The sequence below is a fragment of the Megalobrama amblycephala genome, linkage group LG24, assembly GCF_018812025.1.
Source record: "Megalobrama amblycephala isolate DHTTF-2021 linkage group LG24, ASM1881202v1, whole genome shotgun sequence".
Classification (NCBI taxonomy): Eukaryota; Metazoa; Chordata; class Actinopteri; order Cypriniformes; family Xenocyprididae; genus Megalobrama; species Megalobrama amblycephala.
Window position 1 is genome coordinate 19,661,745 of NC_063067.1, and position 23,639 is coordinate 19,685,383.

The window sequence follows — 23,639 nt, forward strand, 5'->3', positions numbered from 1 at the left end:
AGTTGTAGCATCTAGCACGCCACTCTGATGTTGTTTTGCACAGTCATCATAGACCACAATTATTCTTTGTCATTTGCAGCAGTTTCTTTCGCCAAAAATAACTCAAAAAATGGGTAAACATACTGGTGAATCAAATGACCCAAGGAGAGTTTTGGACAAGAGGAGAAATAAAATTAAATCCATATCAGTGTGGGATTTCCTAACACTGTTTAACAAGTCTGTGGCAGTGTAATGAAATACAGTACATGTGTTACCCCACCATTTAATTTGAAGTGAAGTGACATGTGGCCAAGTATGGTGACCCATACTCGGAATTTGTGCTCTGCATTTAACCCATCCAAGTGCACACACACACCGTGAACAGTTGCAGAGCAGTTGGGGGTACGGTGCCTTGCTCAAGGGTCTCACCTCAGTCGTGGTATTGAAGGAGGGGAGAGCGCTGGAAATTCACTCCCCTCACCAACAATCCCTGCCGGACCTGAGACTCGAACCCATGACCTTTGGGTTACAAGTCCGACTCTCTATCCATTAGGCCACGACTGCCAAATGAACCAAATTTGACAAATGAAGTGACATGTATATGTAGTTATTTAGCGTTAAACATTACGTTACTTGCGGCAAATTCATTACAATTTTAAAAAATCATGATCAAACATAATAGTTATAAAATTTTATTTCATTACCTTGAACATGATTTGTAAGTCCTGTCGGAATGATTTCCATTGGATGTGAAGGTGAAGATGGCAACTCCCATCATTCCACACTCCTTCACAGCATCAAGCTACGCCTTTGTTATAGTTTTGAATATGCGACCTCTAGCGGCGAAACTTACACACTGTGCCTTTAAACTGGGAGAGTGTGCCTCATCCCCAAACATTATCAGGAAGGCTATTCCAGAGTTTAGGAGCCAAATATGAAAACACTCTACCTCCTTTAGTGGACTTCGATATCCTAGATACTACCAAAAGTCCAGAGTTTTGTAACCTTAAAGAGCACCTTTATAACCGCTGATGGGCAGCAGGAGTCATAGACTATCTAAGCTGTTTTAGAGACCTGGGGCCGTATTCACAAAACATTTCATCTTACCACTCCTAAATAGCAGTAAAAGTTCTTAGCTAAGAGTTTTCTCTTAAAACCTATTCACAAACCTGCTGAGACCAACTTTTACTAAGGAATAGACAGAAGTCTTAAGCTAAGAGTAAGGGGCGGGGTTGACCTTGTTGCTATGGAGTAAACACACAGTGATTGGCTGATGGGGGAGGAGTCAGCGATTTAATCATAGAAATATTGTAGAATGAGGTGTCATGTTTCCATATTAAAATAAAGGTTTTAAAATACAAATGTTGCCCTATTCAAATAAATATTTTTTTAATAAAAATGTTGCCATAGTCAAAATAAAATGTTGCCATAAAGGTTTTAAAATGTAGGCTAAGTGTCACTAATTAAACTAGTATGTACAGTTAATTGTCCACCTCTTGGATGTCTGCATCTCAAGAGAATGCAGAATTCAAGCGACAAATTATGTTTTATAAACAAAGTTTGGGAGGAACACATTCAAACGGTCTTTCTAATCAGCTCGAGAGGAGGAATATATACACGGACGAGAGCCGACTCACCTATAGTTACTTCGACAGTTTTCTGCATCCCTCCACCACCCCGATCCTCATTCTCAGCTGGGGATACGGGGATAACTTTGGGTTTGGGCTAAATTCCAAGCTCGGAGCCCTCGATCCTCTTGGACAGCACACCAAATACGCTTATTATATATATTTTACTCTATTCAATCATTTGTAAGTGTGAACTCATGAAAACCATTGCCACAGGTAATCAGACAATATATATTTATTTATTTATTAAAGTTTTTTTTTTTTTTTTTTGGCGTCTCATCGTAGATTCAAATCTATAAATCAAAATGTATTGCATTTATGAAGAAAAGGTTCAGCACCCAAGGCTCTATTGCTATTGCCTCATGGTGTACAGTAGGCGTTTCTCAATGTCAAGGAAGGATCCTCGGAAGCCAGAATTTCGAGGATGCTACATCATCAACATCCGTCGAAGGACTGTTCCAATGTCGAGGATCCTCGGAATTTCAAACAAGGACTGAGTCCTTCGTTCGAAAAATATCCCATACACAGGAAAGGATGCATATGTGTAGCCTTCGCGCTCTTCGCGCTCTCAAATCACCCACAATCCTATGCACGCAGCTTTGCGATCTTGTTCAAAAATGTTTAAAAAAAATGTTGGACGTTAGCGGGCAATATGCTTTCAAATGTAAGTATATTTACGTTACCAAACATTTGTTATAACTGTAGTAAATATGTCAGATAAATAAAGTTTAACATTTAAATGCCAGTACAAATTACTACCGTATTGATATTATAAATTATACAAATACAAATTACGTTATTGATGGCTAAATGAAACCGGACCGTCATTTAACAATTGTTAGCTTGGTTGCCGTCACCAGTATTTCCTTTAGAAATAACTAGTTAAGTTGTCCAAAGTAATTTAACGTTAATATTATACCATTATACCATTCACAGCGTTATTCATAGCTTTCTCATCTTTTTTAACAGGGACCAAGGAACAAACGGAGGCGTTCATACGTCTCCGTGTAGAAAACAAACAGCTGTTTACCGGGGGGTAATCACGCAATGACGTGCACTTGCTAGTCTGTTCCATTTACGTGTTCTCTGAATGCTACAGAGGAGCCTCGCCTAGCCTCTGAAGGAAGTGACTTGGAAGGACCAGTCCTGCCAAGGAAGTATCCTTGACATTGAGAAACGCCCCCTGTCTTTGGGTGGATTAGGATTGTTTGTGATTTGGTCTTAGTAACTTAGGAGTCCTCTTGACTACTCCTAACGTTTCACAGATTTAGGAGCTAGATTAAGTGCAAAAATGCTTTGTGAAATACTCTTAGAGCAAAAATTTAGGACTCCTAAAATTAGGACTGACACGCCCATTATTTTTAAGAGTTTCTCCTAAATCGGCAAGTTAGGAGCTACTTTTAGCCTTAAGATGTTTTGTGAATATGGCCCCTGATCAGTAGTTGAGCTTTTAAAGTAGGCCAAATTCACAGTGAGTCTGAGTTTTTTTTTCCAGAGATTATCCAGTGGCATAAATAGACTGTATTGAGTTCAGAATGAATGAGCTTATGGTTGATATCACTTCAAGTAATGAGCATGTTAAAGGGACTGCTGTTTGCTATGAGGCATAAAAGTGTCTCTGCACTCTTTCCACAGAGTAACTGCTGTGCCGCTGTCTATTTCTGACTGCTGTGTACCAGCCCCTGCACTCTGCCTTCTACCTTCTCATTAAAAAGATACCTCAGGCCTATTATTAGTCTTTTACAGTCATTTTTGTTTCCCTATATATATATATATATATATACACACAGTGCTCGGCGTAAATGAGTACACCCCCTTTGAAAAGTAACATTTTAAACAATATCTCAATAAACAAAAACAATTTCCAAAATGTTGACAAGACTAAGTTTTATATAACATCCGTTTAACTTATAACATGAAAGTAAGGTTAATAATATAACTCAGTGAACAAAATTTTCAGTTTTACTCAAATTAGGGTGATGCGAAATTGAGTAAACCCCACTGAAAGTCTCTGGAGCAAAGCTAAATTTTAGACTACAAATGTCTAATTTAACAAGAATTCAACCACAGGTGAGTCTAATTATTCATTACACAGGCGTCCAGCAGACAGTTAAAACCCCTTCCCATTTCATGCTGTCAGCAATGGCACCACATGGAAGAGAAATGTCACAAGACCTGAGAAAGAAAATACACATAAGTGGTGTGCAGGTGCACATGCGTGGTAAAAATAAACAACGCGCACCAGAAAACATGGAGGGAAGCGCTTTTGAGTACCAACATTTTTGGGGACTGGCTCACAGGGACACGTTTACTTACTGGAGTAGGATTTTTCTACATCTCTGGTAATATAGCAGTCATGATGATAAGTGTGTTTTTTAATTATTAGGGGTGCAACAGATCCGTGATCCGTACGGATAAGGTCCAAAGGTCCGGCACTCATGTGACTCGCGGATTAACTGCTACGTTTAACCATCATAAAGTGAAAGTTTATCATTTGGACATGTTTTGTTGCCAATTAACACATTCAAATGATTTTAAAAGCAGAAGGAGAGAGAGAGAGTGATGTGGGTTTCAGACAGCGCTTGAACACCGAATTGATTCCTCTTTCGCGTTTACTTTCGCTTGAAGGGACACATACACACAAAATTATGTCAAAATACCTGTCTCGGCAAGTATTCTCTCGGGTATGTCATTAGCGAACAGTTGAGAAAGAAACCTGATGTGTGTCAGCCTAATATTCTAGCTATTGTCTGTGTCATTAATGTTAATAAAATAAAATAAAATAAAATAAAAGCATCATTATCATCATCTACTATGTTTGAGAGAAGATGGTGAGGAGAGCATAGTGTGAGTACCAAGCAACATCTCCAGGTGCTCCCTTGAGAACCAGACCAAAAAAGTTATGTGTGTATATGTGTGTGTGTGTGTGTATATATATATACCAGTGCTTCCCACAGGTTTGAAATATACTTGCGGTGGTAGCCAGGCAAAAAATCCTCCTATTACCCATGGCACAAAAATGGTCTACTACATGTGACAAACAAATAATGTGTGATTTTTAACAGTATTTTTATTTATTGAAATTAATTTTAATTACATATATTACATTTAATTACATACTAATATTATGCATTATTATGCATTGTAAATTATGCAAAATTACAGGATTTAAATGGTTTACATTTTCCTATGTTGTCTCCTTGTTGTCATATAGTGTCTGGGATAATGGGATTCACTGAGAGATTTTACTAGTAAAATTTATAAAATGAATAATATGTGTGTCAAAAAATGTTCTTGGTGTTTTCTTCCTGTGGGGGAGACTACAATAATTTACTATGAATTAAATGGAAATCAAATTAAATACAATTTATTGTGTAACTAAAATACCAATAATGCCCAAAAGAAAAAGAAAAAACTTAGCCTGTGACTTTTAATTATAAACAAGCCCTAAATACACAGGTACTCTTATTTTGAAATGTCTGTACTATTGCAGGCTGATCCTTCAGATTCTTACAGTCGTCTAAAACATTTTATATAAAGGCCATAAAGTAGACATTGTAATAATTCATCAACTTGAGTTCATTAGTAATCGCTTGGCATAAATCTGCGCTTTTCATTGATTGAGAATCACTTTGAAGCTGCTTTGAAGCAGTCTGAAGCGCTGTCGTGTGAGCTTGTAGAACTCGCAACAGCGCCCCCTTGTGACTTTGCATAATGCAGCGCTCGTTTGAATGTTAGCGGGAGTAAGCAGTTCTGACACACACAAACGAGCAGGTACGAAACGACTAGTTAATCGATCGCGGATGGTTTCATTATCTTGCGCGGATATAAAAGTATAAGAGGATAAAAATAATAAAAGCAAAAATGTGTCTCAGAATATACTTGGGCGGCCGTTATTATATGTGGGCGGCCCGCCCAAGTAAAGTCTATGTGTGGGAAGCACTTGTATACATATATATATTGTGGCCACTATTTAAGAATTCTCTCATTTTAAATGAATTTATTAATTTGTTCCTACATTTTCAGTAAATCTTGCACACAGTAGGCTATAATAATTCTTTACCTCATTTTTCTTGATTTAGTTAATCGTGGCTACATTGAACTTTTGCAAAACTTTTGAATGGTGATCTATATAATCTATAAAAGAAGCTAATTTTGAATTTCATTTTGTGATTTCGTTGAAATGAAGAGTGGGCAAGGCATATCCTGGCCCTCCTATCACTCCAGTGTACTGGAAATCCTCAATATTGCCTGAGAAATAGCTACAGTAAATAAGATCAGTATTAAAAATGCATGCCCTTTTTGAGAGATTTCCAGCTCCCAATTTTAAAGCATAACCTACTTCATAGAATAGTATTTCTTTTGCCAAGTTTGGGTCTGTGGGAAGACTTCTGGGGAGCTCAGTTGGAGTTCTGCTGCAACGTGCTTAAAAGTAGGTAGGATTTACTGATGCTCCCTGCACAGCAAGTTTTCTTTCCCATAAATCAATGGGATACGGAACAGTGAACACCTTCGGACTATTCACATGCAGCGATGGTGAGCATGGGGAAGAAAGTGCCAAAAAAATATTATATTCACAGCACATTAACCCACTACTGTTCTGTTTGTGTTCGTATGATTGATCACCATGGGAACTGATATCCTATCCCATAATATTGGCTTCCTTTTGCTTTTCACCCTTTAGAATAGAATGAGTTTTAAACAAGTTTTTTCCAAACTGACTTCTTCTTAGGATTAATAATAAGAAAAGAGTTTATTTAGGCTTTAAGTTTTAAACTCAATCCAGTGAAAGTCTATGTAACTGAGACCTCACGAAAACCTCAATAAACATGCGCTATTTTTCAGAGGGTAACTGGAGGAAATCTGAATTGTTTCACCACTAGGACCAGGAGAGGTTTCTGGATGCACTGTGGGAGGCTTTGTTGGCCATGTTTTTCTTAGCGAATCCAGTTGGACAAGATGCCTCACAGCTGTCCTCCATTATGATTGGATAGAGCTTTGTAAACCCTCTGGCACCACAGCAAGGACAAGATGCAAATGGCAACAGTATCTAACTGGACTTTGCCAAGTACAAACTGAGACGATTTTGCAACCCAAAAGCGTGTTTGTGGTTTTTATCGATTAAATTCGCTTTACTAAAATGGCTAGCCTTGTCTTTGCAGCGAGCTTTGTGGGTTATTACGTCTGTATATACATGCTCATGGCCAGTTCTGATAGAGACTGCCTATGTCTGCTTAAATGTAAAGCAATGATTGTGGGAAGCAGCCAATTGTGAGGCCTGAATGGATGTTTTTCCATAGCCTCCATGTAGAAGCAAACATTCACCATAGCATACCAAGGCAACATCTCGTCCTGCTTTCAACACATTGTTCATCTGTTCCCATCACGCTGTTTTCTGTGAACAAAACATTTTTATATTAACCACACTCTACTGTCTGTTTATCATTGAGTTCGGCTTCTTTCTTCACTCATACACTCGACCACAAGCATAAAAGGCTTCTTACGATATTTGCTTTTGAATGCTAGAGCTTATGTTTCTGCCTGTGTCATGAATGGTGCCGCCATGGTTACGGCACAGGAACAACAAGTGCTGATTCATCTGCCGCACATGCTGGCGTCCCAGTGCCAGGCTAGAATCATTTTGATGAACAGGCTTTAATCATGACTGTGTCAGCAAAATCATATCAAGCCTTTTTATGACAATATATACACTTTTTCCATCACCCCACCTCTTCAACACGTGTACAACCAGTATATTCACATCCAGAACAATGCACACACAGGCATGTTTTCATCTGTCAATGTACCGTTAAGACAATTGGTAACACCCTCGTCCATGTGTTTATTAGGTATACAAGTAATAACTGCTATCTATTTGATTTCAGAGAGAGCAAAATCTCGAAAACTGTGTGTCAAGAATAAGTTTTAATAATTGATTTTAAGTCTCACAGCAATAAGATCCTAAATTTAGTTGTTTTAGCTCAAATCACACTGAAGAGTGCATTTTTAGGCTATTATTCACAATATATTTTGTTTTAGAGTAAACATACCTGTTTAAAAGGCTTTAGATTTAAATTTTACATTTATTTATTTGACAGATATTTTGATAAATTCATTTTATATATATACACATTTAAAATATATGTACACCAAAATTGGGGTTGGTAAGATTTTTTAAATGTTTTTGAAAGAAGTCTCTCACCAAGGCTGCATTTATTTGATCAAAAATACAGTAAAATAGAGAATATTGTGAAATTTTAATATATTTTAAAATGTAATTTATTTCAGTGATTTTAACACTGAATTTTCAGCATCATTACTCCAGTCTTCAGTGTCACATGATCCTTTATAAATCATTCTAATATGCTTATATGGAATACAAAATGTCCCTTTTGATCAGTTTAATGCATACTTGCTAAATAAAAATATTAATTTCTTTTTAAAAAACAAACTCTTACTGACCCCTAGTCTCGCATAGCCAGACTTTCAGACTGATGGCAGAAGGTGTGGACTCTATCACAGCTTTCATTTGCCAAGGACCGCCCAAGAGGATGTTTGACTGACATGTAACGCAACCAATTACAGTTCGTTTTCTATGGGCGTGAAAATGTAAAGTCGATGTCCTTACAATAACAGACTGGCATGCATCTAATAAATTCTTCATTCAAAAACGTTTACTGCAACAGCGGAACCTTTTGAAACTCCAGCGTTTAGCTGATCCTGATACACGCTCATTGTCACAGTTGTAAACACGGCCGAGTTCTTCTTCCATGAGGGGGTTTGGCATCAGCATTTGTTTTCAGTTAAGTGTGCCATGTGCATCGGTCTGTGGGCGTGACATCTGAGGCTGAGACTAACTGACCCCTAATTTAACGGGTGTGTGTATATAAAATTATATTTACGTATATATTTTAAATATATATTTTATATATACATTTTATGTGTTGTTTCCTGGGAATCAAACCAATGACCCTTGCCTTGCTACAGTAGCGTCATGTTTTACCGTGCTTCAGAAACATGTGCGCTTTAGAATAAGCAAAAAGACGACTGGCTCTTATAACTGAAGGATGGAACATTTGTGTTACGTTTTCTTCCTCTTATACTGTCTCTGCCTATGTTGTCATGTGCAAGCAGACTGCCTGTCTCGCTCACACAAAGACAAACAGACACACATTTGTGTATGTGACAGATATCAGCTTCACGGAAGTGTTAACCATCTCTGGCCCTGCCCGAGAGGCGGCTCCCTGAACATCAGTCCTGGCATGCAAATCTAGTGGCTCTTGTTGTCTGCCTCTCTCTCTCTCTCTCTGTTTCTCTTCGTCTCTTGAGAAGGTTGGAAAGTTCGTTCTGCAGTGCTAGAGAGAGTTAAAGTATGTATTACTCCCCATTCCTGTGTTTTCTTCCCACCTCGTTCTCACTGTCTTTCTTTTTGCTCTTTCCACTCACAGAACACAAGGAGGGACCGGAGTGGAGGAAGGCTGTGCCCAGCTACACACAGTCCAGCAGCAGCATGGACTTCCGCAACTGGAACACAATGCCACGTGACGAGAGCCAGGAGCCTCTGCCCAAGAACTGGGAGATGGCCTATACAGAGACGGGCATGGTCTACTTTATAGAGTAAGTCCTGTTTGCCAAGTAGGACATGTTCCTGGACTGACATTCCTGTCAATCAATCAATCAGATTTTAGGGTTTGGGATTCAGACTATGTTTGTTTGACAGAAATGTGGTTCCAGGAATTAGTTAAATGTGTGTGTAAAATGTTGCACTTTTTGGATTATTTAAATTTAACTTCCACAAATGATAAATAAGCATTAAGCAAAATATGCTATTTTGTGCCCATTGAATGTAGATTAAACACTGCACTAATTCAGACATGGGGCGCTGAATGGAAGATTGATGATGATGATGTCAGTGTAATTATGTGATTTGCTTGATTGTGTAAATTTTGTGTACCAGGTAGAAACGTTTAATTGCCGAAATAAAAATTAAATTAAAGAATTTAAATATAAGTTCTGAGCTAAATATAACATTAAATAAGTCCAATACAGAAATGTATTGACATAAATTCACTTATGTGCTTTCAGTGCATTTTTGTTTGTTTCCAAATTTAAGAACAATTCAAAATTATTTGATTCAGAATTATTTTTTTGTGGTAATCGAAAGTAACAAAACAAGATAGTTTTTTTTTTGAGTGATAGGAGCTTCAGTTTGATGAACAACTTGCACTACTGGTCAAAAATGCCTTTCAATTAATGCCTTTATTCAGCAAGAATGCTTAAAATTGATCAAAAGTGACAGTAAAGACATTTAAAATTTTTCAAAAGATTTCTGTTTCAAATAAATGCTGTTCTTTTAAGCTTTCTAACAAAAAATCCTGAAAAAAATATCACTGTTTCCACAAAAATATTAAGCAGCACAACTGTTTTCAGCATTGATAATAATAAGAAATGTTATTTGAGCACCAAATCGGCATATTAAAAGGATTTCTGAAGGATCATGTGACAATAAAGACTGGAGTAATGATGCTGAAAATTCAGCTTTGCCATCACAGGAAAAAAATTACATTTTAAAATGTTAAAATAGAAAATATTTATTGTCATTTATATTTCACACTTTAGCTGTTTTACTGAATTTGTATCTAATAAATGCAGCCTTGGTGAGCATAAGAGACTTCATTCAAAACATTTAGAAATCTTACCAACCTAGAAAATTGTATAGTTCTTCAAGTATGGAAGTGTGTAGTGTGAATACAGTCTGAACACACTTCATCCACCATTGTTTTTGGCCTCACGGACAGTAAAGTGTCCATCAGATGCATAATATATCTCGGCGATAGCAGAATGTCATCTGGCTATTTTTGAATTTGACATTACTATCATTTGACATGCTAATTTTAGCTTACTGTATAGAAGGGAAGTGTTTTGCATTAAATTTATGGACAATACACAAGTTGTGCTGTACAATGAGGAACCCACTGTGGTGTGTTTTTAAACCGGGGAAAGATTTGTAGGTCCATCTTTTCAGATTTTGCCTACGATTTACTGTAACCGAGCCCAGATGTAGACAGCAGCTCTCCAGTTAAGGGCTTGCTCAGTAAACAGGAACTCCGGAACTCCTGCAGACACATCAAGCATGAGAGACTGCTGGGAATTAAAACAGCTCTTCTCTCCCATGCTGAAACCGAGGCTAGCTTACATTTTTCACAGCCTCTTCCTTTCAGTGTCCATTACCTGTGTCTGTGGTCGCAGTCCTTAACCAAGCATCTCTGCTATCCACACAGAGGAAGAGAGAGCCAGCGAATCAATACTTCATTCTCTGAACAATGCAAACAGTCGGCTAAATGGGGCCTTCCCAGCGGGCCTTGCTTCCGCACGCGTGTCTGTCCGCATGAGTCTCGGAGGATGAGCTGCACCTTGCCATGAATATTTCAGATTTTAAACACATTTGCTTTTGAGTAGGCTCCCCATCCCTCCACAGCAAAGACAACTAAAGTGCTTTTTGAAAAGGTCTTGCTGATGTTTTAATGGGCATTTTTTTAATATATTATATATTAGGATTATATATATATTTTTATTTTATTTTTCCCCATTAGTAAGGTTCAAGGCCCCTTCATCAACTCCAAACCAGAAATCTTTAACTCATATTATTGTCATATATTATATTATATTATATTATATTATATTATATTATAATTAACTATATTTAAGATTTTCTAAAACCTGTACATAAAACATATATTCAAAAATTATTTTTCTTTAAATTCACTCACATTGCTACGGAGCCCCGGACATGACATGCAGGAAAAAAATAGTAGTCTAAATCGTGCGCACGATTTACTATTTCGTTCCCTTGATTTAAAAATCATGCACATGATTAATAAATCGAGGGAACGAAATAGTAAATCATGCGCACAAATAAGTAAATCGATGGAGCGAAATAGTAAATCGAGGGAGCGAAATAGTAAATCGTGCGCACAAATAAGTAAATCGAGGGAGCGAAATAGTAAATCGTACGCACGATTTAGTAAATCGAGGGAACGAAATAGTAAATCGTGCGCACAAATAAGTAAATAGAGGGAACAAAATAGTAAAACGTGTGCACAAATAAGTAAATCGATGGAGCGAAATAGTAAATCGTGCGCACAAATAAGTAAATCGAGGGAGCGAAATAGTAAATCGTACGCACGATTTAGTAAATCGAGGGAACGAAATAGTAAATTGTGCGCACAAATAAGTAAATCGAGGGAGCGAAATAGTAAATCGTACGCACGATTTAGTAAATCGAGGGAACGAAATAGTAAATCGTGCGCACAAATAAGTAAATAGAGGGAACGAAATAGTAAAACGTGTGCACAAATAAGTAAATCGATGGAGCGAAATAGTAAATCGAGGGAGCGGAATAGTAAATCGTGCGCACAAATAAGTAAATCGAGGGAGCGAAATAGTAAATCGTACGCACGATTTAGTAAATCGAGGGAACGAAATAGTAAATCGTGCGCACAAATAAGTAAATCGAGGGAGCGAAATAGTTAATCGTGTGCACAAATAAGTAAATCAAGGCAGCGAAATAGTAAATCGTGCGCACAAATAAGTAAATTGAGGGAGCGAAATAGTAAATCGTGTGCACAAATAAGTAAATCGAGGGAGCGAAATAGTAAATCGTGTGCACAAATAAGTAAATCGAGGGAGCGAAATAAGTAAATCGTGTGCACAAATAAGTAAATCGAGGGAGCGAAATAAGTAAATCGAGGGAGCGAAATAGTAAATCGTGTGCACAAATAAGTGAATCGAGGGAGCGAAATAAGTAAATCGTGTGCACAAATAAGTAAATCGAGGGAGCGAAATAGTAAATCGTGTGCACAAATAAGTAAATCGAGGGAGCGAAATAAGTAAATCGTGTGCACAAATAAGTAATTCGAGGGAGCGAAATAAGTAAATCGAGGGAGCCAAATTAATAAATCGTGTGCACAAATAAGTAAATCGAGGAAGCGAAATAAGTAAATCGAGGGAGCGAAATAGTAAATCGTGTGCACAAATAAGTAAATCGAGGGAGCGAAATAGTAAATCGTGTGCACAAATAAGTAAATCGAGGGAGCGAAATAGTAAATCGTGTGCACAAATAAGTAAATCGAGGGAGCGAAATAGTAAATCGTGTGCACAAATAAGTAAATCGAGGGAGCGAAATAGTAAATCGTGTGCACAAATAAGTAAATCGAGGGAGCGAAATAAGTAAATCGAGGGAGCGAAATAGTAAATCGTGTGCACAAATAAGTAAATCGAGGGAGCGAAATAAGTAAATCGAGGGAACGAAATAGTAAAACGTGTGCACAAATAAGTAAATCGAGGAAGCGAAATAGTAAATCGTGCGCACGATTAAATTTTTTTTCTTGCATGTCATGTGCAGGGCTCCGTACATTGCTATGCAGATAAGATTAATATGAATTTATCATTTAACAAATGCCAGAAAATAGTCTTCAATTTTTAGACCCCTAATTATTAAAAGATTCCATTTCAAATGTAGCTATTATATTATATTATATTATATTATATTATATTATATTATATTATATTATATTATATTATATTATATTATATTATATTATATTATATTATATTATATTATATTATATTATATTATATTATATTATATTATATTAATCTCTGCATCAAATTATATGATAACTAAGTAATAATAAAATGTGATATTTTACAATTGATGTTACTATTTGAACAAAAAAACTATCTATAATTGGGTGAAAAAAGGAATCCTAGCACATACAGTCTGAATGTGTATAAATGTAATTCTATACATTTATAAATGCACATTAAATACTTTGTGACCAAAAATGAGTGTTGTCGAATCTCAATTTTAACAGGTTTAAAAGAGCTAAATCAGAATCTTTCTGTATACACATGATAGGAAATCACTGCTTTGAAAATATCAAAAAAACATCTTGCCATCTGTTGTTAGCAATAGCTGAGCAGTGTTTATTGTTGTTTGTGTCATTTTTTACATTGTTACGGTGAGGTATAGTCAAGTTGCTGTTGTTTTATGAGTGTTACACTGTTTGGCTAAGCTGCAGAGTCACTCTAATTGTGTAATTAAGGAGCACACTTAGAAGGACTACCAGGTGTTTGTTTGCTGATGCTTCTTTCCCTCTCCTTGTAGTCACAATACCAAGACCACGACCTGGCTCGACCCACGACTGGCAAAGAAAGCTAAGCCTCCTGAAAAATGTGAGGATGGAGGTAAGACTGAGTTTGTTCATGAATCACACAGGAGAGTAAACAGACCCTAGCTGAGCTGTGAGACATTAGCCTCTCTCTCTCTGGCCCGCCTGACTAATGGCTCACAGGAGACATGCTGAGAGCCCATCAGCGTGTCATCTCACACAAGCAATCCCAGCACCACTTTTTGCATTGGGCACGGCACGTATGTCCATGTCAGGATGGTGGCTCCCCACAACTCTCACATCACAGGGAAAGATAACAAGTCATTTTCCATATAGAGCTTAATAATACCTGCACCCCCATCGTTTCCTCTGCGCTCAGCCTTCTGATCTCTTCTCTGCCCAAACACGCATGTAAATGCAGCCAGACTTCTTGACCTACCTGGGATTTGGCTTCTCAGAAAATCACCGTCAGAAAACCAGACCCCCTGGTGTCAAGCACATGGGTGATTTGCATCTGTTCAAGCTGTCTCTGATATGCCTGTCTGATTCTCCGCAGAGCTTCCATATGGCTGGGAGAAGATTGAGGACCCACAGTACGGGACTTATTATGTGGAGTGAGTATGCTCATATCATTTATGGTCCAGTAACAATGATGAATGGCACATTTTTGTCCACAACATCTTGGTTTGCTGTATGCTGAAGTTTTCCGTTGCTCGTTTGGCTTTGTCTTTTACTTTTTTTTTTCATTTCATGTCTTTTTAAATCCAGCTTAAAACATAGCATAAAGGGATTGTAACCCTCATCCCCATCCAAAGGAAACACAAAACAATTTCAGAAATAATGAAAGTAATGCACCTTACTTGAGTTTTATGATTTGTTATACACAGTGTTGGGAGTAATGCATTACATGTAATGCGTTATGAGTTATGTAATCAGATTAAAGTAAAGTAACGCAACATCCAAGTTACTTTTTCAAATAAGTAACTTTTAAGTTACTTTGTTTTCCCATGTATTGACTGACACCTCTCCTGTCCCCTTGGTGAGAGAAATCGGGAGTAAGTGCATAGGCGTTGTGTGATGATGGCTATTGTAGTTCTGGACTGAATGTGAGCAGGCATTTATCTCACTTGTACAAAAACAGATTCAATATTCCTCAATATGAGTAAAAACACTGACATACACACTCAGAATGTTACGCAAACCTGCAATAAATGAAATGTTAATACATAATTTATCATCATTTTACTTTTGGTGTGAAAGAGCCTTTACATTTGGCAAAAATAGAACTTTTGTTATGTTGTTATTAAAAACAACAAACAAGCAAGCCTAGCTCAGATGAGGAAAAAGTAACGCAAAAGGAACGTAATGCATTACTTTCCATAAAAATTAGCTAAGTAACTCAATTAGTAAAATAGATCCTTTTACTAATAATATGTAGGCTATTAATAATAAATCTTAACTAGGGTTGCCAACCGTTCCGTATATTACTGAATCGTCCCATTGAGCAGTGACTCATTCATAAGCATGGATAAAAGCATATGAAGTTTAAGATGGCATTCTGTTTTAAACCCATAGTGAACATAGTTTGCCCCATATAGGCCGCATTGTAGTCTAGGCCAGATATACGCAGGCAAATGCTGTATGACCACCTAGCTTTAAATGGGATTTTGCCTATGCCCAACCAGCCATGCAAGAAAACATGCCTGAGGGAATACGTGATCAAAAAGGGAAGTGTTATTTCACTATTGTAAGGTAATGTTGTTAAATAGAGAAAAACATTGCATTTAGCCTTAGTAACTTTTAGCATGTTCTTAACCTTGGACTGCATTTTTGTTAGTCTTTTTCACAGAAACACAAAATGACCAATAAAGTCTTGATCACCACCAGCAGCATATACTAATATTTTCATTCATACATGGTTGCAAAAACATTTTATTTCTGAAGTGCCAGTGTTTAAAAATTGCTTTACTGACAGATGTGTATATATTACAGCTGTCAACGTTAACGCGTTAATGCATGCGATTAATTCAAAATCCTTAACGTGTTAAAATAATTTAACACATATTTAATGCAAAAAATTACTGAAGCTTGTGAAATTGTGTCATAACGTAATTTATGTCATGCAGTTAGATGATCTTTAAGTCCATGCTGATTATATCAGAGATGGCAGAGAGAATTATTCATTCCAGTGTCTATTTCGCTTTAAAACACAAACTCTCTGTCATTGTATCTGAAGAGTGCGAGCCCTCCCGCATCACGCTATTCCTGTCTGAACGGAACATCGAAACATCCCACCGCTGTATGGCCAGATGATATGAAAACTATGTTTCTCGGCTGGAGAAAGCAAACCAGCTTCTTGCTTTGAAAGTTTTGATGAATGAGGATTGCAATCAAAGTAAAGACGATTGAGGTGACGTACAGAAGCACGCGTGAGTCCATTATATTTATGGACAAACAAATCATGTATGAGTGCTCTCGACGCACTGATTGCACATTTTATTTATGCACAGACACATTTCAGTACATTCACGTTGTTTTCACACACATTCAGGATAATGTTTGGATTTGTCCTGTGTATGTTGCTGTGTACTTAGTATATATGCAGGTCAAGGCGGTCCATGTGGTCCTGTTCAGTATGACTTGTCTAAAATGTAAACAAGATCTTTGCTGTTGCACATACATACTATACTATATAATTCTGAAAAAAAATTTTTGCTGTGATTTTTTTTTTTTTTTTTTTTTTTTTTTTTTTTTATGGGTGCTTTGGTGCACATAAACATGAATTATATAAAAAAAAATTTGGTGTTCTATTTTGGAAAGACATTTTTAAAAATTTACCTTGAAAAAAGCTGAAAAAAACTTCGTGAAAATCACACTTCAATCTGATGGTTTACTTTGCTGGATATAGGCAATGATGGCAAAATGGACGTGTTAAACAAGATAAATGGTGTATGCTTAATTTCACGATAAGTGTGTGATTAATTGCGATTAAGGGTGTGCGATTAATCGCGATTTAAAAAATGTATCTATTGACAGCCCTAGTGTATATACAGGTGCTGGTCATATAATTAGAATATCATCAAAAAGTTGATTTATTTCACTAATTCCATTCAAAAAGTGAAACTTGTATATTATATTCATTCATTACACACAGAATGATATATTTCAAATGTTTATTTCTTTTAATTTTGATGATTATAACTGACAACTAAGGAAAATCCCAAATTCAGCATCTCAGAAAATTAGAATATTAAGACCAATACAAAGAAAGGATTTTTAGAAATCTTGGCCAACTGAAAAGTATGAACATGAAAAGTATGAGCATGAACAGCACTCAATACTTAGTTGGGGCTCCTTTTGCCTGAATTTCTGCAGCAATGCGGCGTGGCATGGAGTCGATCAGTCTGCGGCACTGCTCAGGTGTTATGAGAGCCCAGGTTGCTCTGATAGTGGCCTTCAGCTCTTCTGCATTGTTGGGTCTTCTGCATATCACATCTTCCTCTTCACAATACCCCATCGATTTTCTATGGGGTTAAGGTCAGGCTAGTTTGCTGGCCAATTAAGAACAGGGATACCAAGGTCCTTAAACCAGGTTTTGGAATTCTTGTTGGAAAATGAAATCTGCATCTCCATAAAGTTGGTCAGCAGCAGCAAGCATGAAGTGCTCTAAAACTTCCTGGTATACGGCTGCGTTGACCTTGGACCTCAGAAAACACATTGGACCAACACCAGCAGATGACATGGCACCCCAAACCATCACTGACTGGAAACTTTACACTGGACCTCAAGCAACGTGGATTGTGTGCCTCTCCTCTCTTCCTCCAGACTCTGGGACCCTGATTTCCAAAGGAAATGCAAAATTTACTTTCATCAGAGAACATAACTTTGGACCACTCAGCAGCAGTCCAGTCCTTTTTGTCTTTAGCCCAGGTGAGACGCTTCTGACGCTGTCTGTTGTTCAAGAGTGGTTTGACACAAGGAATGCGACAGCTGAAACCCATGTCTTGCATACGTCTGTGCGTAGTGGTTCTTGAAGCACTCCAGCTGCAGTCCACTCTTTGTGAATCTCCCCCACATTTTTGAATGGGTTTTGTTTCACAATCCTCTCCAGGGTGCAGTTATCCCTATTGCTTGTACACTTTTTTTCTACCACATCTTTTCCTTCCCTTCGCCTCTCTATTAGTGTGCTTGGACACAGAGCTCTGTGAACAGCCAGCCTCTTTTGCAATGACCTTTTGTGTCTTGCCCTCCTTGAGCAAGGTGTCAATGGTCGTCTTTTGGATAACTGTCAAGTCAGCAGTCTTCCCCATGATTGTGTAGCCTACAGAACTAGACTGAGAGACCATTTAAAGGCCTTTGCAGGTGTTTTGAGTTAATTAGCTGATTAGAGTGTGGCACCAGGTGTCTTCAATATTGAACCTTTTCCCAGTATTCTAATTTTCTGAGATACTGAATTTGGGATTTTCCTTAGTTGTCAGTTATAATCATCAAAATTAAAAGAAATAAACATTTGAAATATATCAGTCTCTGTGTAATGAATGAATATATATATATATATATATATATATATATATATATATATATATATATATATAGTGGGGAAATTGGGCTATTCATTCTTGTGGTTGGGCTCTGAGTCTGCTTTGGGCTGGAAATTTTTCAGATGCTAATACTTTTAAGCATCATGTTCAGTATGAAGTAAGATTGTAGTACTTGGGACTTTGAGAATCCGTGTTTTTGTAAAAAAACATTAATCAAATGAATGAATATTTAAGATTAAAAAAACTGGATATAAACAAAGTTTTTTTTGCCAGTTTTCAAGACATTTATAAATAGTTTTCTTTAATTTCACTCACATTTCTGCTAATTAGATATAATAATAAAATTATTAAAAATGCACAAAAAGTTCTCAGACTTTTGGTTGCTTAATTACTGAAAACAAATGAAGATTATATTATATTATATTATATTATATTATATTATATTATATTATATTATATTATTTGAATTCATCAAATTATATAATAGTAAAAATATAAATATTATAGTATTAATATTATATAATAATTTATAATAAGAGTATTTAGCTATGATTAAATAATTATACTAAGAGATTCAGTAAAAAAAAATTCACCTTGCTATGCTAATAATTTTTAATAACGATATATAATTAAAAGAAATACACAAAATGTCTTAGATGTCTTAACCCCTGATTATTGAAAATATATATATAATCTCTGCATAAATTAGTAAGTTTCTGAAATGACAGACTGCTCAATATCACTTATCGATCATCATATTGGCTGGTTTTGCTAATTTTCTGCTCTTGAAGCACTGTGGCATATTGTAGTTGTTGGCAGGACAGCCGAGGGCTTTTGGAAGCGAATATGTGATTTGATTTTAATGCCATTTATTTTGCGTGAGGTCAGTCCCAGTTGTGCCATGATATTTATGCAAGGAGGTCAATAAAACATTATTTTAGATTTGAATATGGCTTGGCACAGGGCCTCATTACGCTCTGCCTGAATTATCACAAACGGGAACTATAGCAGTCAGATGAGAGCACTCAGTCTCTCACTCTCTGTGGATTGGGCGGATAAGTCTCAGCATGAGTCACACACAGCAAAAACACAAACAGTACCTTTCTTCTACAAATTCACAGCACACCGACTGGTTTTGCAAGGAATCTGTGACTGTTAAAAGCCTTCCCAAGGTGCATTCACGACTGGCAGGTACAACAGTTAAAGCAGTGTCACACAATGAAGATGAACTGCTTATTTCCCTTTGCGTGCAACCTGTGGGGTGGGAGGGGCCGTGTGTTAGGATAAAACGGCACACTCCAGCACTGAGCCAGAACCTCTGCAGAGGAAATGCATGTGCTGTGAAGCTTGTGTCTCTGGAAAGGCTTGCCAAGGTAATATTGATTCATTTCGGCAGCTAACAAACAAGAAAACAAATGTGGCGTTTGTAGAGGAGAGTGTACTGCAATTACAGAGGGTTTGAAATATGGCTGATCTGTGTGGTATCAAGGATGTTTTGCAATGTTTTTAATGAGAAAAGTTTCACTGCAGAAAATGTACTATTTTCTTTATAAATGTTCTTGTGTTGTAAAAACATCCTTATTAAAACAAGATCGATTCTAAAGTCAGCATGAAAATTGACCCTATTGCAAACTATTTATCTCCGCATGGTTATTCCAAAGGAAAAAAAATGTTTGTCTTCATAATTTGTCTTAATAATTTTTAATCAAATCAACTTTATTGTCCTCTGGTGTCATTTGGGGCATACAAACTACTGGATAATTTTAACCAATAGCTAAATGGATACTTTAGGCATTGTTTTAACAAACTCACTTTGTTCTGCCTCCATTCTGCTATGTAACTCCCTCTTTTCACCACCCAAACAATTTCCAATGCATAAAGTCCTACTAATGTTGAATTTCCTTTTTTATTTAAATATGTCACATTGTGGAAGTAAGAACAATTCACATTAACTTAAATATATTTAAGAGAATATATACTACAATAAATTTACAGTACCTCATTGGCAATTTATTTTCTGTTTTCTAACAAAATTTAGTGAGGTTTATGGTAAAACCATCAAAAAATGAAACTTTAAGAGATGTTCTCTGAAAACAAGTCTTATTATCTTAAATCTTTTCACATCCCAGGTAAGGTAAGGCAAAATAATACTAAAGTACTGATTGAGAAAATACAATACAATTTTTTCCAGTGTTTAGTTAAAGATTTTATGGCAGATTATGTCGTCCCAACATTGTGTAGTTGAAAGGGTTGCTTGCTTTCTTAGTTTTTCCAGGTTTCTGTTTCAGTATGTTTATTTTTCTGTTCATTCACTAAATGTCTGTGGTAAAGGAAAAAGTGACTGCCTGTTTAGCAGATGACAAACAAGAAGAGGTGCATGAGCACAATTCCTTACCGTTTGGCTCTGATTTGGTTTTGTTCCTTCCTTTAAAAGACTGTTTGCATGAGCAGATAAGCATCACCACCGTTCTCTTTACCCTGAGGGTTTGTGCTAGCGTGTATGTCATTGTATCTGCCATCTTTGGTCCTTTGCACTGACTGTCTCACTCTTTCCTCCAGCCACATCAATCAGAAGACTCAGTTTGAGAATCCGGTGCAGGAAGCCAAGAAGAAACTCAGCCAGGATACGTCTCCAATAAGTCAGCCAATAGCAGTGACCGCAGGAGCAGTACCAACGCCCTTAAGTAAAACTCTAACTTTCTTCTGCATTATTCCATTTCCTACTACCTCTGTTTTTGATTTATTTTATTTTTTGCCACTTTATGTATCTACTTTAATGGGATAGTTCACCCAAAAATGAAAATTCTGTCATCATTTACTCACCCTCAAGTTGTTCCAAACCTGTATGAATTTCTTTGTTCTGCTGAAGATATTTGGAAGAATGTTTGTAACCAAGCAGATCTCGACCCCCATTGACTACCATAGTAGGAAATATAAATACTATGGTAGTCAATGAGGGGTAAGATCTGCTTGGTTAAACATTCTTCCAAATATCTTCCTTTGTGTTCAGCAGAACAAAGAAATTCATACAGGTTTGGAACAACTTGAGGGTGAGTAAATGATGACAGAATTTTCATTTTTGGGTGAACTATCCCTTTAATACATTCTTTTTTTTTAATTCCTATGATGGCACAGCTGAATTTTCAGCAGGCAATACTCCAGTCTTTAGTGTCACATGATCCTTTTAGAAATCGTTTAATATGCTGATTTGTTGCTCAAGAATTATTTCTTAATTTTGTCAATCCTCAAAACACCTGTGCTGCTATTTTTTGTGGAAACTAAATACATATTTTTTCAGGATTCTTTGATTTAATAGAATGTTCACAAGAACAGCATTTATTTGAAATGGACATTTTTGTGACAATGTAAACATCTTCACTGTCACTTTTGATCAATATAATGCATCCTAGAGAGGATAGAGTTTTTGTTTTTCCCAGCATTGGTGACAGGAAGCAATTCAATGGGAATGAGATCAGGAAGTGACAAAAGTCACTTGCAGTGTTTCCTGCATTGGCATGTAATACTTCTGTCCTCACTGAAAATGAATATTGTGTGAAGCAACAACACACCAGCTGAACATACTTCATGCTTAATATGAAGTTGGTGTCGCAGGATTTGAGACTTCAGAGCCAGCTGGCATGATGTGACAAAAATAGAAACCAAGCGACCATCAAAATATCTAGTCACGCGTTGCTTGTCAAGGTCATTGCTTGTTAGGACAAAAACACAGATTAGCATGCAACAGAAATGATTTATTTCCTGATGCTTATCACACAACACGCTCTCAGGAAAAAAAAAGGTACAAAAGCTGTCACTGGGGCAGTGCCCTTTCAAAAGGTACTAATATGTACCATTTAGGTATACTTTAGGTATTAATATGTACCTTTAAGGTACTAATACGCTGGTAAATAAGATACAAATGTGTACCTTTTGAAAGTGACAGCTATTGTACCTTTTTGTACACCTGATTAGTACATGGTTGATATAAGTAGAGCATTTCCATCAGCATCTGTGGTTGAATTCTGTCATCTAGCATGTGTGATTTACCATCTGTGTGTGTGTTTATGTGTGACCGTGTACTTGCTTAGTTTCACTCATCTGCACCAGCTTTTGTATGTTTAACATTTAACATCCTTGTTCTGTCGTCTAAGGTGACACTAAGCAGTAGCTCTGTCTCTTTCATTTTGCTGTTTTCTCTATCTGCGTTTTTCTTGTTTACAAGAGGTGTTTGCTCACGTATCAGGTTCTAAAGCATCAGATTAAACACACACATACGCATTCGTTCTGTGTCCCAATTTGCATGCTGTCTGTCCTAAATAGAATGCAAAATAAGAGTACACTGAAAAGTTGAGTAGTAATGGCTTACTGCTAATGCTAATTAAATAGTGCTAATGCTAACATACAAACACAATCAGTTTGCAACAAGAAGGGCTGCAGTATCAGGATGCTAAACAAGGGTGCTTTAATTAGATCAAAAATATAGTAAAAACAGTAATATTGTAACATATTATAATTGAATACATTTTAAAATGTAATTTAATCTTCTGAATTTTCGGTATCATTACTCCAGTATTCAGTGTCACATGATCCTTCAGAAACAATTCTAGTATGCTGATTTGGTGATCATGAAACATTCTAAATATTAATATTGTATTTCAATGTTTTTGTAAAAATGTAAAAGCCTTTACTCTCACTTTTGATCAGTTTTAATGCTTTGCCGAATAAAAGTATTAATTTCTTTCCAAAAAATAAATAAATAAAAATAGAAAAACATACTGAGCCCAATTTAATTAATGAATTTTTTTTATTTTTTTTTTATTTATGAAGAATCTTCCAAATAATGCTGTTTGTCCAAAGCTGTGCCATTTTTGTAATACTAACATAATTTTGGTGTCTTTATTAGATTAGAGATTGATCATCAACTGCTGCCTTGGCCCTCTATCCTGGAATTATGTCCTGTTTTATCTGAATGATTGCATTGAATGATATATTTTATATTTTGACCAGCCAACACATGACTTCAGTTCAGTTTCAGCTTGTTCAAGGTTGAACCAGACTTTGGCTGTTTGTTGTTTGGACTCCCTGAGCTTTGCTGTCTCCTATGTGTTCCTGTGTCCTCTGAGCACTGATTTTGTCCTCCTATCCCCTATGGAAGGCTGGCGGTGGATGTCTGTTCTGTCTCATTAGTGAAAGCAGACGCTGCCCCCCTACTCTGTGCTCTGTTAGCTGGCCAAGACACTTTAATGAGTGGATGGTGACTGCCTAGCTGAGAATAGGACAGGGACGAGTGTGCACAAATGTAAGCAAAAATATAATGC

The 23,639-nt window shown here is 36.7% G+C and overlaps 1 protein-coding gene across 4 annotated transcripts in view; it reads left to right on the forward strand.

Moving 5' to 3' along the window:
- magi3a (membrane associated guanylate kinase, WW and PDZ domain containing 3a) overlaps window positions 1–23,639 on the forward strand; it is a 178,459-nt gene that overhangs the window by 124,392 nt on the left and 30,428 nt on the right. For 3 of the 4 annotated variants that reach the window (XM_048177380.1, XM_048177379.1, XM_048177383.1), the window contains exons 5-8: window positions 9,056–9,224; window positions 13,777–13,856; window positions 14,337–14,394; window positions 20,881–21,005. In XM_048177380.1, coding sequence (XP_048033337.1) covers window positions 9,056–9,224; window positions 13,777–13,856; window positions 14,337–14,394; window positions 20,881–21,005 — 432 coding nt within the window. Of the gene's footprint in view, window positions 1–8,888; window positions 8,978–9,055; window positions 9,225–13,776; window positions 13,857–14,336; window positions 14,395–20,880; window positions 21,006–23,639 lie in introns of those variants that run through there. The other variant, XM_048177382.1, reaches the window with a different exon arrangement.